At 43.6% G+C, this 15,552-nt stretch overlaps 3 protein-coding genes across 7 annotated transcripts in view; all 3 read right to left on the reverse strand.

The window, feature by feature from the left end:
• Window positions 1-866, reverse strand: part of LOC127005863 (triosephosphate isomerase-like) — a 1,420-nt gene extending 554 nt beyond the window's left edge. Inside the window, exons 1-4 of the mRNA XM_050875166.1 lie at window positions 675-866; window positions 465-556; window positions 179-340; window positions 1-48 (exon numbers count right to left, since the gene is read on the reverse strand). The exon at window positions 1-48 is cut by the window's left edge and continues 554 nt beyond it. Of these exons, the coding sequence (XP_050731123.1) occupies window positions 1-48; window positions 179-340; window positions 465-556; window positions 675-789 (417 nt within the window). The 5' untranslated portion in view covers window positions 790-866. The remainder of the gene's footprint in view (window positions 49-178; window positions 341-464; window positions 557-674) is intronic.
• The window catches only part of LOC127005860 (triosephosphate isomerase-like), a 21,419-nt gene extending 11,831 nt beyond the window's left edge, over window positions 1-9,588 (reverse strand). For 2 of the 5 annotated variants that reach the window (XM_050875157.1, XM_050875156.1), the window contains exons 1-3: window positions 4,960-5,233; window positions 4,749-4,840; window positions 4,469-4,630 (exon numbers count right to left, since the gene is read on the reverse strand). In XM_050875157.1, coding sequence (XP_050731114.1) covers window positions 4,469-4,630; window positions 4,749-4,840; window positions 4,960-5,218 — 513 coding nt within the window. In that variant the 5' untranslated portion in view covers window positions 5,219-5,233. Of the gene's footprint in view, window positions 1-3,699; window positions 4,302-4,468; window positions 4,631-4,748; window positions 4,841-4,959; window positions 5,234-8,431; window positions 8,606-8,735; window positions 8,898-9,020; window positions 9,113-9,231 lie in introns of those variants that run through there. The other 3 variants (XM_050875163.1, XM_050875155.1, XM_050875162.1) reach the window with 3 other exon arrangements.
• A 4,484-nt stretch (window positions 9,589-14,072) lies between these two features.
• LOC127005862 (triosephosphate isomerase-like) lies at window positions 14,073-15,415 on the reverse strand. The gene is made up of 4 exons (XM_050875165.1): window positions 15,224-15,415; window positions 15,014-15,105; window positions 14,728-14,889; window positions 14,073-14,597 (listed from the first exon to the last, which is right to left on the reverse strand). The coding sequence occupies exons 1-4, from the start codon at window positions 15,336-15,338 to the stop codon at window positions 14,157-14,159; spliced, it is 810 nt and encodes a 269-aa protein (XP_050731122.1). The 5' UTR covers window positions 15,339-15,415; the 3' UTR covers window positions 14,073-14,156.
• Between the last annotated feature and the right edge of the window lie 137 nt (window positions 15,416-15,552).

The following is a 15,552-nucleotide window of genomic DNA, read 5'->3' on the forward strand; positions in this document are numbered from 1 at the left end:
GAGCCCAGCTGCGCGGTCCTCCTTCGTCTCGCATAGGCACGCCACCACCTGCAACAACAGTCTACATCTTAGTAATAGTACTCGCGCCCCCCTTCTGCGCCTTCATAATCCAAACAACTGATACATATAAGTATCAACCAGACAGCCTTCTGAATGCAGGTCTCGGCCGCCAACCCACCTTGAGTCCTGCCTTCATGGCGTGTGCCACCTTCTGGCCGATGAACTCGTCTGATTCCTGGAATAGCGTCCGACGCTCCGGGTGGCCCAGGATCACCCACTCACACCCACAGTCCTGGATCATGGCCGGCGAGATCTCGCCGCTAAAGTTGCCTCGCGCTTCCTGCCGACCAACAAACAACAAGTCATTAGCGTCCTGCCGCTGCCGCCACGGGCACGTTGTATTCCACAACACAACAGGTGGGGAGTGCGGACAGTGCCAACACCGGCACAGTCGCGATACTCACCTTGTAGCAGTTCTGTGCCGCCACGCCGATGTTGGACGGCAGCTGCTGGCGGGCGTAGGACAGGTAGCACGATGGACAACCTACCACCGCCTCTGTTGTAAGTGACATAAAATTGTTATAACTTTAAACAGTTGCAAGTATAACAGTGCTATATTTACATATCTTAAACAAACTGAGACACATGCATGTAAGCGTGTGAAGAAGGCTCACCTGTGCTGGGGCTGAGAGAGGCAGCGCGCATCATCTTCACGATGTTGTCGATGCGAGTCTTGTCGACGTTCATCTTCCAGTTGCCGATCACGAAGAATTTCTTGCCGTCAAACATTTTGGTGGCTGAGGTGGAGGAGACGCTGCGACGGTCCACTCAGGTGAAAGGAAGTTGATGTTGTGTGGCTATGCTGTGAGAGGCAGCGCCTTATATGTGGCCTCACAGGAAGCCCAAGGCGTATGACGAAGTTATTGACGCTACCCATCCGGAAGAGAGAATTCTCCTTCCGTTCATTATATACAGTATACTTACCTGTTGCTTCTACACGCCGGTGACGTGGGAAGGTTTCTTTCCCTCAGTGGTGACACGGAGTTACTGACGCAGGACATGACCTGATTGATGCAAGTTTTCAATTCCACCTTCAGAAAATTCTACACGTTTGTTGTGATAGCAAAATGAGGTTATGTTCAATAAACTTACAGTTTCTTCAGAATTAAAATGTTATGCGAAGCAAGTGCTCTTACGGTGTTCCTTTACGTAGAAAATAGAAAAAATAGAATTAGTTTTTTTTTTTTTCATCTTTATCATTGATCTTGAAATAGGATAAATAATTGCCTTTGCAATATTACTTACATCGTACTGAGCTCCAAGATCTCTGATTAAGAAAGTCCTTGGCATCACATGGTGTTACCAAATCGGGTATGGGAGTGTCTTTTCCTCGTGAATTCCTGTCTTTTCACTATCCTCTGGTATCTAGTGTATGGCTCTCAACCGGCAACCATACTTCAAAACTATAAAATGTTGAAGCATCAGTGTTTGCTTCAGAAATCAACATCGCTGTGCATCACTTCAATCCAAAGTGGCACCTGAAGAAAATGGTTTGTTTACTGTTTAAAGGCTGGCTTGGCTGAGTTTCCTTTTCCAGAAATATACAGCTCATTTTATTTTTTTGTATAATTTTATACTTTCCAAAAGCTCTGAAAACCATACACGAACCTTCTACACTTTCTTCTTTTCCTTTCTCTCCTCCTCCTCCTCCTCCTCTTCTTCCTCCTTCTCCTTCTCCTCCTCCTCCTCCACCTCGTCCTCTTCCTCCTGCCCTCCTCCTGATCATCATCATAATCATCATCATCATCATCATCATCATCATCAGCAGCAGCAGCAACAGCAACAGCAGCAGAAGCAGCAACAACAACTGCAGCAGCAGCAGAAGAAGAAGCAGCAGCAGCAGCCTTCATCTTCATCTCCTCTTCCTCCTGCTCCTTCTCCTTCTCCTCCTCCTCCACCTCGTCCTCTTCCTCCTCCTCTTCCTTCTGCCCTCCTCCTGATCATCATCATCATCATCATCATCATCATCATCATCATCATCAGCAGCAGCAGCAGCAGCAGCAGCAGCAGCAGCAGCAGAAGCAGCAGCAGCAACAACAACTGCAGCAGCAGCAGAAGAAGAAGCAGCAGCAGCAGCCTTCATCTTCATCTCCTCCTCTTCCTCCTGCTCCTCCTCCTCCTCTTCCTCTTCTTCCAACCTAATCGTTCGCCTTGTAGTTTTTTCGCAGTTTTTATGTGCTGGATTATATGTATGCATTTTTTACCGCTGTTTACTGTTAAAATGACACCAAATAAAAGGATTTTCTGAGAAATGTTATTGTGGAGAGTTTAATCTAAACACTTCCTATAAGAATTCAACTTCTCTACCTTCATATATTGGTTATCGTCCCACAATATATACAGTTTCTTAACAAAAACAGAAATTTAGCAACAAGGTATTGCCTCTATCTTCTATCGACATTTTCATGCTACCTACTCTTCCGAACTTTGCTAACTGGGTAACTATATCTTCGTATCATATAGCCCCGCTGCACAATACTTCCTATTCGAGCTCACCCTTAAGGTGTTCAAATCCCATGTGCAAAAGCTAACCATCAGCATTCCTTCATCCCTTTCGCTGGTGAACTTTTCAACAGACCTCCTTCGTTTGTATTCCTCCCTACGACTCGAACGCTCACAAGAGGGGAGTATCTAAATAGCTCCATAATAGCCGAATCTGAAACTTTCGGGTACCCCTACTTAAAAATATGTGGGAGCAGTGGTTACCGGAATTTTTTCTTTTCCTTTGTTCCTAAGTAACCTCCTTCCCCGTAAAAAAAAAAAAATAAAAAAAAAATAAGTGATTTCATAGTCATCTTACCCTCAGACAAATTGCTGTCAGTACTCGTATACAAAACCATGCTCTAGGTAACAGCAATAGGTAGTAATAACTGTAAGAAACTATTGCCATTGTTTAATATTTTTTCGCGCCACAGAAGGACGTCAAAGGCAATAAAAAAAGAAAAGGAAAATTTCCCCAGGTAAACCAAAAACGAATTATGCCTCGTCATCTTGACAAGAGAAAAATAAAAAAATATCAACAGTAGTCGAAATAATAATACTAACAATAATAATAATAACAAAAAATAATAAATAATAATAAATATGATGATAATAATAATAATAATAATAATAATAATAATAATAATAATAATAATAATAATAATAATAATAATAATAATAATAATAATAATAATAATAATAATAATAACAATAATAATAATAATAACAATAACAATAATAATAATAATAATAATAATAATAATAATAATAATAATAATAATAATAATAATAATATAAATAATAACAGATAAATTTTCCATAAAAAACATAAAAATTACGATTGAAAACTATATATATATATATATATATATATATATATATATATATATATATATATATATATATATATATATATATATATATATATATATATATACATACTAAAATAAGTAGATACTAGTAAAAACATCATATCCCCCCACACAAACGCACATAGGCAAACACGCACAGGCACAAATACACCCGAAAACACACACACACACACACACACACACACACACACACACACACACACACACACACACACACACACACACACACTCCAAGTATATCACATTATATGCCTTTTCTTTGTTGAGAAAAATAAATTTTCGAATATTGTCTTATATAATTTATTTTCATATATATAAATTTGCATGATAAATAACAATAAATAGCGTCATCCACATGGACTAGAGATATGGGATTCACACACCAAGCATCGCAACCCAATACCCGACAGATATTACGGCATCGGTGCCACGCACCAGACGACGTGCTCAGACGGAGATCTCGTCATGGTGTTCGCCGGAGAAGTAGGAGATGAGCTTGGACACGTGGGAGCCGCCGGAGTTGATGATGTCCACGATGTCTGGCTTGAGCGCAGCGCTGCCCACAAGAAAGCCGTCCACGTCCTTGAGCAGCGCCAGCTCCTCGCAATTGCCGGAGGACACCGAGCCGGCGTAGATGAGACGCGTGCTGTCGGCGACGCTGTTCCCCTCGTGGAGCCGCAGCCACTCCCGTATCATGGCCATGGCCTCCTGCACCTCGGCGGGCGTGGCCAGCACCCCCGTGTTGCTGGCCCACAGCGCCTCGAAGGCCAACACCACGCGGGACCAGTCGCTGATAGACGCTGCCAGAGACTCCAGCTGGGTGGCAAGAACCTCCTGCGTGAGTCCAGCTGCGCGGTCCTCCTTCGTCTCGCATAGGCACGCCACCACCTGCAACAACAGTCTGCGTCTTAGTATAGTCCTCCCCCCCCATCCCCACCCCCCCTTCTGCACCGTCTTTATCCCAACGCCCGACACATGTAAGCATTAGCCAGACAGACTACTGAATGTATGGATGCAACCTTCATGTCCCAAGCACGTCTCAGCCGCAAACCCACCTTGAGTCCCGCCTTCATGGCGTGGGCCACTTTCTGGCCGATGAACTCGTCTGACTCCTGGAACAGCGTCCGACGCTCCGGGTGGCCAAGGATCACCCACTCACATCCACAGTCCTGGATCATGGCCGGCGAGATCTCGCCGCTAAAGTTGCCTCGTGGTTCCTGCCGACCAAGAAGCAGCAAGTCGTTAGTGTCCTGCCGCTGCCTTGTCGTTGTATTCCACAACACAACAAGTGGGGAGTGCGGACAGTGCCAACACCGGCACAGTCGCGATACTCACCTTGTAGCAGTTCTGTGCCGCCACGCCGATGTTGGACGGCAGCTGTTGGCGGGCGTAGGACAGGTAGCACGATGGACAACCTACCACCGCCTCTGTTGTAGTGTGACATAAAATCGTTATAACTTGGAACAGTTGCAAGTATTACAGTGCCATATTTACATATCTAAAACAGACTGAAACACATGCCCGTAAGCGTGTGAAGAAGGCTCACCTGTGCTGGGGCTGAGAGAGGCAGCGCGCATCATCTTTACGATCTGGTCGATGCGAGCCTTATCGACGTTCATTTTCCAGTTTCCGATCACGAAGAATTTCTTGCCGTCAAACATTTTGGTGGTTGAGGTGGAGGAGACGCTGCGACGGTCCACTGAGAGGAAGGAAGTCGAGTTTGTGTGGCTGCGTTGGGCGCGGCGGCAGCTTATATGTGCCCGGCACACCGGAAATCCTATGACGAAGGTTTGAAACCCGTCCATCCGGAAAAGAATACTACTTCCGTTCACTAGGTAGCATGTACAGTGTGTACGTATTTTTTTCCTCGTGACAGTAAAGCGGGAAAGGGTTTCTTCCCTCTACGGTGACAGGAAGTCACTGACGCAGGACACGTCCCAATTGAAATGTACTTTCAATCCCGCCTTTACGAAACTTTCTACTTTCGCGGTGATGGTGAGGAGCGACGGGATGGCCTTGATGAACTCATCAGTAATGGGATTCCTTCAGTAGAGCATGTCATTTAGAGTACTGCAACGGATGTTTTCTACGCGTGGAAACGAGAATATTCTTGGAATAATAGAGAAGAAAAACAGACCGCAACATGCTGTTTCGGCATAGGACTTATGGGGTAAAAAAAATAACAAAACCCAAATTGGCTCCTCTAAAGAGAATAATAGCGCCGCTTAAACCATAAATGAGGGGTCCGGTAGCATAGGGCGAATTATCCAAAACACAGTTTTGAGATAATCGAGCTCAAGGTACAGTACAGAGGCTTGTATGACCCTGTTGCTTCTTAAACTTATGCATTGTTCGGTAACACTGAAACTGTATTGCTTAAGACAGTATTTACCAGCAAATATATTATTGATTTTTTTCCAACCCTCACTTGCCTTAACTTTAACTCAAGTTTTGACTGCGGCAAATATTGCATAATAGCTTGCTTTTTCATATAAATAAAAGTTGATAATATAATGCATATGCTGATATAAGAACTGACTATAAGTCAGTTTTACGTTTTTTCCAAAGTAAAAAAGTAATAAATAAAAAAACCGTAGTATAGGTATTCAGGACACAGTAATCGCCCAAATCCCAGAACTGAGTGAAGATGCAATGAAAGTTTGCTTCACCTAACGGTTGAAGCAAATGTTGATACACTTACAAGGAGCCCACACTCTTTGCCGCCTTCTGACTGAGACAGTACTCATCCACACTCAAAAACCAGCCATCAACATACAACAGCAACCCGACTCGTCACTCCCCAGAAAGACAACAGCAAGCACAAAGCTACGCCCTTGGCGTTAGATAAAACATTAATAACATTCCTTGTCACTGTCATTCTGAATATAAAATGCAGGACGTGCCACAGATAGAGCGACCGTGTAGAAATTTTCACAAGTGACAACGATACGATTTTCCCGGTACTGTATGAAGCCTATTTCGCTAGATCCACCATTACGAACACTGATTTTTAGTACTCTCTTTCCTAAGATGAAATACAGCAGGGCTTTTGTTCTATTGTGAACCATTGGGAAGGTGGTCGTGGAGTGTCAGTTTCCACAAGCGTCAGGTAAGAGGGAAAAACCTATCACACAAACAGCCATTTCGCATCATCATTTATATTAGCTGATTATTTTCTATTTATTATAAATATGTACCTGGGGGTGGGTGAGCGATAAGCAGGCGGACATAGTGATCCCGAGGACCTGGGTTCAAGTCCCACTGTGAGTCACTGAAAATTTTCAACCCTAGCCGAGTGGCAGGAGATAATAATCCACATGCTGTCGAGATCTTTAATCAACCCTTACTTTAGCGACTTCGGTCAAGAGGAGCAACAGGGGCAACATGGGCCAAGCAAGTCCTATATCACGGCAGTCACCTAAAATAAAATTCGTCTGCACCACTAACGAGCTGAGGCCGTTCACAAGGCCCCTCAAGAGAGTCTACCGGAGTGTTAGGCAGCACATAAAAAAAATATTTGCAACATCATTAAAGTACTATAATAAAATCAGACATCAGAGGAGTGATTAGGGCGATCTGCATGGACTTTCCCTTTCCAGATACCATCGCTTCTGCTTGAAAAATACAAATGCACAGAAAAAGGCGAACAATAAATTACAATTATCAACGGATGTCCATAGTCAACTCAGCTACAAAGTCCGGGGCCCGCTCAGACAGTTCCCTAATCACAGCGCTGCCAAACCTAGCCTTCGGAGTATGGACAGCCGTCGCTTCCGCTATCCCTTTGGCTTCTTGCTTAATTTTATGCAATATAGGAATTTCATGCCTTTCACAAAATCCCAAGACAGTTCTTCTGACCACACGATTGTCGAAATTGTCGAGATTCGTTACAGTTGCACTGCGCTTCTTTGTTTGTGACGAGAATGCATGCTGTTCTGGAAACACGTCACACAAGCCCTATTCAATTAATGCAGATTCTTTGGACTATTTTATCACCAACGTTGGTCTCTTTAGCTGTGCAAGCAACCGCTCTTGAAGGCGGAGTTATAAAGTCTTCATTAACTTTTTTTTCTAAAATAAATCTTATTCATGTTGTAAATAAGTTCTCTCTCCCGAATGTAGAGTGCACGAGAGCGAGGCGGAGTATTTGTCATCGCGCGTGGAGGTAAGGGGGGAAGAGACATGGTGTCCTTAATCACTGACAACATCGGAAAGCAAAAATGGTACGAATTATGAAAATTATACAATTCCTTGCTATTACTCTAATAAGCGACACATTCATATCACTATATAGACTCATCTAATGTATATAGATTTTTTAATACAAAATTTTAAATAGTAAGAAGGTGACAAATGAGTGATGCATTGGGGGTGATGCGGTATCGCTGTGGAGAGGCTCTGGTTCTACCCAAACGGACTACAAATTTGTGTCTGAGTATTAGCCATGTTGTGGAGTTTCATTAATTATGTGTATTGCATGACTGCGGTAGACATGCTGTATAAACTTTAGGAATTAAAAAAGACAATATCTGACGTAAGAAAGCTTTTTTGTTGGATCGGTAATAAATCTTCATAACAACTCGAAGGAAGATTCCCAGACACTTCTTCGAAAATTTTCTCAACACGTAAATAAAAAACAATATTATATAAAACATGAGTTTTTATTAATGTAAAATACATATTAAATTACAAAAAAAAAAAACAGGGAAATAACAGTATTGGAGGAGAAAGATGAAAGTCGAAACTCTAATTCAGACGCCGAGAGCAACAGGAGTTTCACCGGAGAAGTAGGAGATGAGCTTGGACACGTGGGAGCCGCCGGAATTGATGATGTCCACGATGTCCGGCTTGAGCGCAGCGCTGCCCACAAGAAAGCCGTCCACATCCTTGAGCAGCGCCAGCTCCTCGCAGTTGCCGGAGGACACCGACCCGGCATAGATGAGACGCGTGCTGTCGGCGACGCTGTTACCCTCGTGGAGCCGCAGCCACTCCCGTATCATGGCCATGGCCTCCTGCACCTGGGCGGGCGTGGCCAGCACCCCCGTGTTGCTGGCCCACAGCGCCTCGAAGGCCAACACTACCCGGGACCAGTCGCTGATCGACGCCGCCAGAGACTCCAGCTGGGCGGCAAGAACCTCCTGCGTGAGTCCAGCTGCACGGTCCTCCTTCGTCTCGCATAGGCACGCCACCACCTGCAACAACAGTCTACATCTTAGTAATAGTACTCGCGCCCCCCTTCTGCGCCTTCCTTATCCAAACAACTGATACATATAAGTATCAACCAGACAGCCTACTGAATGCAGATCTCGGCCGCCAACTCACCTTGAGTCCCGCCTTCATGGCGTGTGCTACCTTCTGGCCAATGAACTCGTCTGACTCCTGGAACAGCGTCCGACGCTCCGGGTGGCCCAGGATCACCCATTCACACCCACAGTCCTGAATCATGGCCGGCGAGATCTCGCCGCTAAAGTTGCCTCGCGCTTCCTGCCGACCAACGAACAAAATGTCATTAGCGTCCTGCCGCTGCCACCACGGGCACGTGTATTCCACAACACAACAGGTGGGGAGTGCGGACAGTGCCAACACCGGCACAGTCGCGATACTCACCTTGTAGCAGTTCTGTGCCGCCACACCGATGTTGGACGGCAGCTGCTGGCGGGCGTAGGCCAGGTAGCATGATGGGCAACCTACCACCGCCTCTGTTTTAGTGTGACATAAAATCGTTATAACTTGGAACAGTTGCAAGTATTATAATGCCATATTTACATATCTTAAGCAGACTGAGACACATGCATGTAAGCGTGTGAAGAAGGCTCACCTGTGCTGGGGCTGAGAGAGGCAGCGCGCATCATCTTCACGATGTTGTCGATGCGAGCCTTGTCGACGTTCATCTTCCAGTTGCCGATCACGAAGAATTTCTTGCCGTCAAACATTTTGGTGGTTGAGGTGGAGGAGACGCTGCGACGGTCCACTTAGAGGAAGGAAGTCGAGTTTGTGTGGCTGTGTTGGGCACGGCGGCAGCTTATATGTGCCCGGCACACCGGAAGGCCTATGACGAAGGTATCGACGCATGGGAAAGAATTTTACTTTAGTTCGGTAAACAGTAAATACGTTTTCTCTCTACGCTGACAGGAAGTCACTGACGCAGGACATGGCCTTATTGATGTTTACTTTCCATCACACCTTTGCAATATCACTCCCTTTGCTGTGATGGCGAGGTGCGACGGGACGGCCTTGATAAATTCAACAGTAGTGGCATTCCTTCAGTAGTGGATGCCATTGGAAGTAATGCAACGGCTGGGTTTTTTTACGCGTGAAAACGAGAATAGTCATGTAATAAAGCGAAGGAAAAATAGACCGCGACACATGTAGTAAACAAATTTACAAAACTCACGTTGGCTCATATGAATGAAAAATATGAACATATAATTATTACCTGTGGGTACTAAAATACATACCACCATTAGTCAGATTTATTTTTTTCATAATGTTATCTAATACTGGGATATATATATATATATATATATATATATATATATATATATATATATATATATCTATATATATATATATATATATATATATATATATATATATATATATATATATATATATATACACTCCTTATTCGTTTTCTCTTTTCTTACTTTTAGTTCATTTTCCCTTTCATTTATTTATTTTATTTTCCTTTTTTCTTTCTTTAATTTTTTTTCTTTCTCGTTTTCTTTTTTTTAATTTGTATTCATTTTTTCCTTTCTTTCTCTTATTTGATTTTCCTTTTTCTTTTCTTTCTTCTGGAAGCACTTTCGATAATGTAATTTACAATCCACTTTAGCTATCACATACTAAAAGAGGGAGAAGACATATCCGCACCAAACATACAGTATCGGTGCTGAGAGAATGGAGGCACAGAGAATGTTGAGACCATGACATGGGAGGACAATCATTGATAACATAAAAATGGGAAACTGCCTTATTAAGGCTTCACTGTTCCAAGCCGGAAAGTACATCTTCATGAAGGCTACCTTACGAATAAACACCGTCCTCTTTCCTGAGGGTAAGGAAAAGTGGTGGCGTAGTGTAACCTTACAACAAGAGTCAGGGTACACACACAAATAAAGATGGTTATTCACTGGCTGGATACCGGCGCCGATCTGTGCCGATCAGCGTCAAGATCTCAAAATGTGGCAACAACCACTTGACGTGTGTTCAGGCTTGTCAACAGTGGTCGCAGCCGAATTTGTTCCTGAATCCAGCCGGCTAAATCGGGAACAGGTTGGGCTGTGACGCGGCCTTAAAGCCGTGTCACACTTTATCCCGGGGGCCACGGGGGTCCACCTGACACGGGCTGCTGTAAAAGGTTGCGGGGTATGGTTGGATTCCTTAGACCCTCAGCTATCACATTCAGGTTCACAATCTCGCCAATCGGCTGCTCAATCCGTGCAATCCAAGATGGCGTCCAAGATGGCCGCCATTTGCATTTTTACTCATTTTCATTAATATCTATCACATATCTATGAGTAATACCTTGATTATGTTTTTTTTTGGGGGGGAAGTAATGTTTATGATGTTCTAGATATGCTAGAGTGGTAATTTGTACATACAAAATGAATAAAAGTATTTAGTAATTAGTTTTATCTTATTTGATAGCCGTTTGACATCACACACAATGAACAGAATATATACAACAATCATAAACAAACAAAGTAATAATTGAAGAGCACACACTATACAAGGCAACTTCTCAAGGTATTCAATCCTTAATACTTGTTTAAATATCAATACTGGACCATTATGAACATCAATTAACACTTAGTGTTATCTTTAAGTTTTGCAGTATTGCTACCAGTCATTTAAAAGTCTAGGGTTAACATTATATCAACTTTTATTTACTCCACTTTCTTAATTCTTTAAAAAAAAAATAGGGAATTATTGTAAAGAAGACTATAATATATATGGAATGATAACAATTTTTTCTTAAATATCCAGAAATTGATTGTCTCACAAGATCACTCTCGTACAATGTTTTTTTCTTACATATACAACACAAATAATGGAAAAAGCTTATGGTATGTGACAGCATACCGGCAAACTATTCAGCCATCTGATTCTGATTCCTCAGAATGTTCAAAGTATTGGGCCTTTGAAAATCTATCTGGTGACCCTTGGCACTTACCGCCAATGAAGCAGGGAACTTGCTTTCTGACACAAGAACAGTTTTTGGAGCAAACTTTTTTTGCATTCACATGACACTCTGCGACAAGTCCTGTGGCGACAACAATTTCAGCAAAGTTGCCTTGTTCGTGAGGAATTTGTTAGCCCTGGCATCTGACAATGACATCCCTGGAATGGCATTACTTTTTGCATAAGTCGTAATCATAAGATCTCGAGCTTGGTTGATTAAGTCATCCGTAATATTAAACTGTCCATTTTCAACAAATACTTCAAGCGCATTGGTGTTGACTTTGGTCGACGCAGTGAACCATCCTTTTTTGCTGGTGAAGTAAGGGTGGCTTGTAGTATCCCTTCCACTGAAACTATGTAGAAATGGCAGCAATTTGCATTGTGATGGCTGAAGGGATTTTGCAATTGCATGAATTGTCAAATAACGCAATGGCCCAGATCTGACCCAGAGTTCTTCAAGCTGTGTCTTCAGTGTCGATGCATAATAATAGATGCATAGAATTATAACATCAGTGTCACTGGCATGCCCAATAACACATTCAGCTGCATCCTTGTTCACAGAGAAGAAGGTGTGGAAAATGATTCTGGTGTCCGCTTCTTTCTGTGTTCATTCAAGCTTATGAACGTTGGACACAGTTCTTCCTGTTAGAACAACTGACTTGAACATTTCTTGAAAGCCACCACCAATGTAGACGGAACTTGATCCCATGAATGAAATTTCCTTTTCCAGATCACTCCAATAATTGGACAGGTACATCAGAAGTTGAAATTTGTTCTGATTGCTTGAAAAGAAATCTCTTGGGTCTGGAGCATTATACTGGCTCCCCACTTCATACAGCTTTTTAACTCTGTTTCCAGTGCGGTTCGAGCGGGTTGCATCCTTCGTACTAGGGGCCCAGCATCGGTCACGGCAAAAGTGAATGGACCTTGCACCATGTGGAACACTATTCAGAATTTGTTTTTTCAATCTGTTTGCATAATCTGCAAAATTTTCATCTTTGTGGAATGGGAAGCGACGAATAAGACCCATTGCATCAATGATAACCGATGTACAATTATCAGTGGATGGTAGCTCTTCTACACTTGATACATTTGTCTCATCTTCGAGGACTTTGATGAGGTCCGATTTGGATCCTGATGACTAGCCTAAAAATACCCACTATGCCTAATATATGATAAACGGTTGCCTATACAGTATCTAAATGCATTTCAATGAATTTTACCACCTCAAAAAAAAAAAAAACAGAATAAACATATTACACTTTCACGTCCGATCAATATTGACCAAGATACAGAGATTTCAAGGAACGGCGGCCATCTTGGACGTCATCTTGAATAGCCGGAATTGAGCAGCCGGTTCGCGAGGTTGTGAACCTGGAGGTGATAGCTGTGGGTCTAAGGAATCCAACCATACCCCACAACCTTTTACAGCAGCCCGTGTCAGATGGACTGTAATATTGGGGCCTGGCCCCCCGGGTACTTCTCCGAATTTGCTCCGGAACCCAGCCAGGTGATTTGGTAACAAATTCGGCTGTAACTGCTGTTGACACGCCTGAAGTGAGTTACACCACAAATTCGACCAGCTAATTTATATATATATATTTTTTAATATAATCGAAAGTTGTCCATTGTCGTTTTCTCGTGTTGAAAAAAAAAAAAAAAAACATCTTGGGTTCTTTTAAAGCCACTACAGCAATAGGAATATCGACCATGGTGTTTTCTACTTTAGTTGATTTTACTTCTACTTCGATTTATTCCAGTTCTTTTCATTTTCTGCGAAAGCACTGTTTAACGGCAGAAACTCTTCGTCAGATGACCAGCTATACATATCCACTAGATAACAACTGGACAACAACTCAGATAAGCCTGCTTTAATATTTCAACCTACCAGCGCTGACTGCCAGGGAAGGTCGCGACGGTAGGCAAAAATCGGGTAACCTGCTTTATATATGTTCCTACCCACAGACAGGAAGCTCCGGCGATGAGTCAAACCAACAATACTAATCTTTTCAATGGTAATTCTTATTCGCACCATCAAAGTAACAAATCTTAGACGCCAAAAATGGTTAGCGAGATTTGCATGGGTTTTCCCTTTCAATATTCCTCTCTTTCGACTCTAAAGAATAAAAAGTAAATGCACAAAAAACAAAACCCGACATAGCAATGGATGTTGATAATATTGTGGAGTTTCAATTATCAAGTTTATTAAATGAATGCAGTAGCCTTGCTGTGCAAAAAGATAGGAGACAGAAAAGACAATGCGTGACGTAGAAATGCCTTTTTGTTGGTTTACTGATAAATTTTCAAAAGAAAATAAAACATTATATATATAACAAGTTTTTATTAATGTCAAATATATATATATATATATATATATATATATATATATATATATATATATATATATATATATATATATATATATATATATATATATATATATTAGAGTAAAAAATAAATAGGGAAATACCAGTATTGAGGAACTAAAATAACATAAGAAATGAATGCTCAGCCTAATTACTTATACTACGAGAGAAAGATGAAAGTCAGAACTCTCATTCAGACGCCGAGCGCAACAGGAGTTTCACCGGAGAAGTAGGAGATGAGCTTGGACACGTGGGAGCCGCCGGAGTTGATGATGTCCACGATGTCTGGCTTGAGCGCAGCGCTGCCCACAAGAAAGCCGTCCACGTCCCTGAGCCGCGCCAGCTCCTCGCAGTTGTCAGAAGACACCGAACCGGCGTAGATGAGACGCGTGCTGTCGGCGACGCTGTTCCCCTCGTGGAGCCGCAGCCACTCCCGTATCATGGCCATGGCCTCCTGCACCTGGGCGGGCGTGGCCAGCACCCCCGTGTTGCTGGCCCACAGCGCCTCAAAGGCCAACACAACCCGGGACCAGTCGCTGATCGACGCCGCCAGAGACTCCAGCTGGGAGGCAAGAACCTCCTGCGTGAGTCCAGCTGCGCGGTCCTCCTTCGTCTCGCATAGGCACGCCACCACCTGCAACAACAGTCTACATCTTAGTAATAGTACTCGCGCCCCCCTTCTGCGCCTTCCTTATCCAAACAACTGATACATATAAGTATCAATCAGACAGCCTTCTGAATGCAGGTCTCGGCCGCCAACCCACCTTGAGTCCCGCCTTCATGGCGTGTGCCACCTTCTGGCCGATGAACTCGTCTGATTCCTGGAACAGCGTCCGACGCTCCGGGTGGCCCAGGATCACCCACTCACACCCACAGTCCTGGATCATAGCCGGTGAGATCTCGCCGCTAAAGTTGCCTCGCGCTTCCTGCCGACCAACAAACAACAAGTCATTAGCGTCCTGCCGCTGCCGCCACGGGCACATTGTATTTCACAACACAACAGGTGGGGAGTGCGGACAGTGCCAACACCGGCACAGTCGCGATACTCACCTTGTAGCAGTTCTGTGCCGCCACGCCGATGTTGGACGGCAGCTGCTGGCGGGCGTAGGACAGGTAGCACGATGGACAACCTACCACCGCCTCTGTTGTAAGTGACATAAAATTGTTATAACTTTAAACAGTTGCAAGTATAACAGTGCTATATTTACATATCTTAAACAAACTGAGACACATGCATGTAAGCGTGTGAAGAAGGCTCACCTGTGCTGGGGCTGAGAGAGGCAGCGCGCATCATCTTCACGATGTTGTCGATGCGAGTCTTGTCGACGTTCATCTTCCAGTTGCCGATCACGAAGAATTTCTTGCCGTCAAACATTTTGATGGTGGAGGTGGAGGAAACGCTACGACGGCCGAGTTGAGTGAAGTGAGAGTAAACGTTGTGTGGCTGTGCTGAGCCCGGCAGGCTGCTTATATGCTGCAGGAAGACGTCACTGGCCTTTCAGGCGGTTGCCAGTGTCTTTGTTTAGTAATAGTGAGGCTTAATCTTCTTCCGCTCGAAGGAACAGTTAACGTTCTACACCTTTTTTTCG

This window comes from Eriocheir sinensis, chromosome 31 (genome assembly GCF_024679095.1).
Source record: "Eriocheir sinensis breed Jianghai 21 chromosome 31, ASM2467909v1, whole genome shotgun sequence".
NCBI lineage: Eukaryota > Metazoa > Arthropoda > Malacostraca > Decapoda > Varunidae > Eriocheir > Eriocheir sinensis.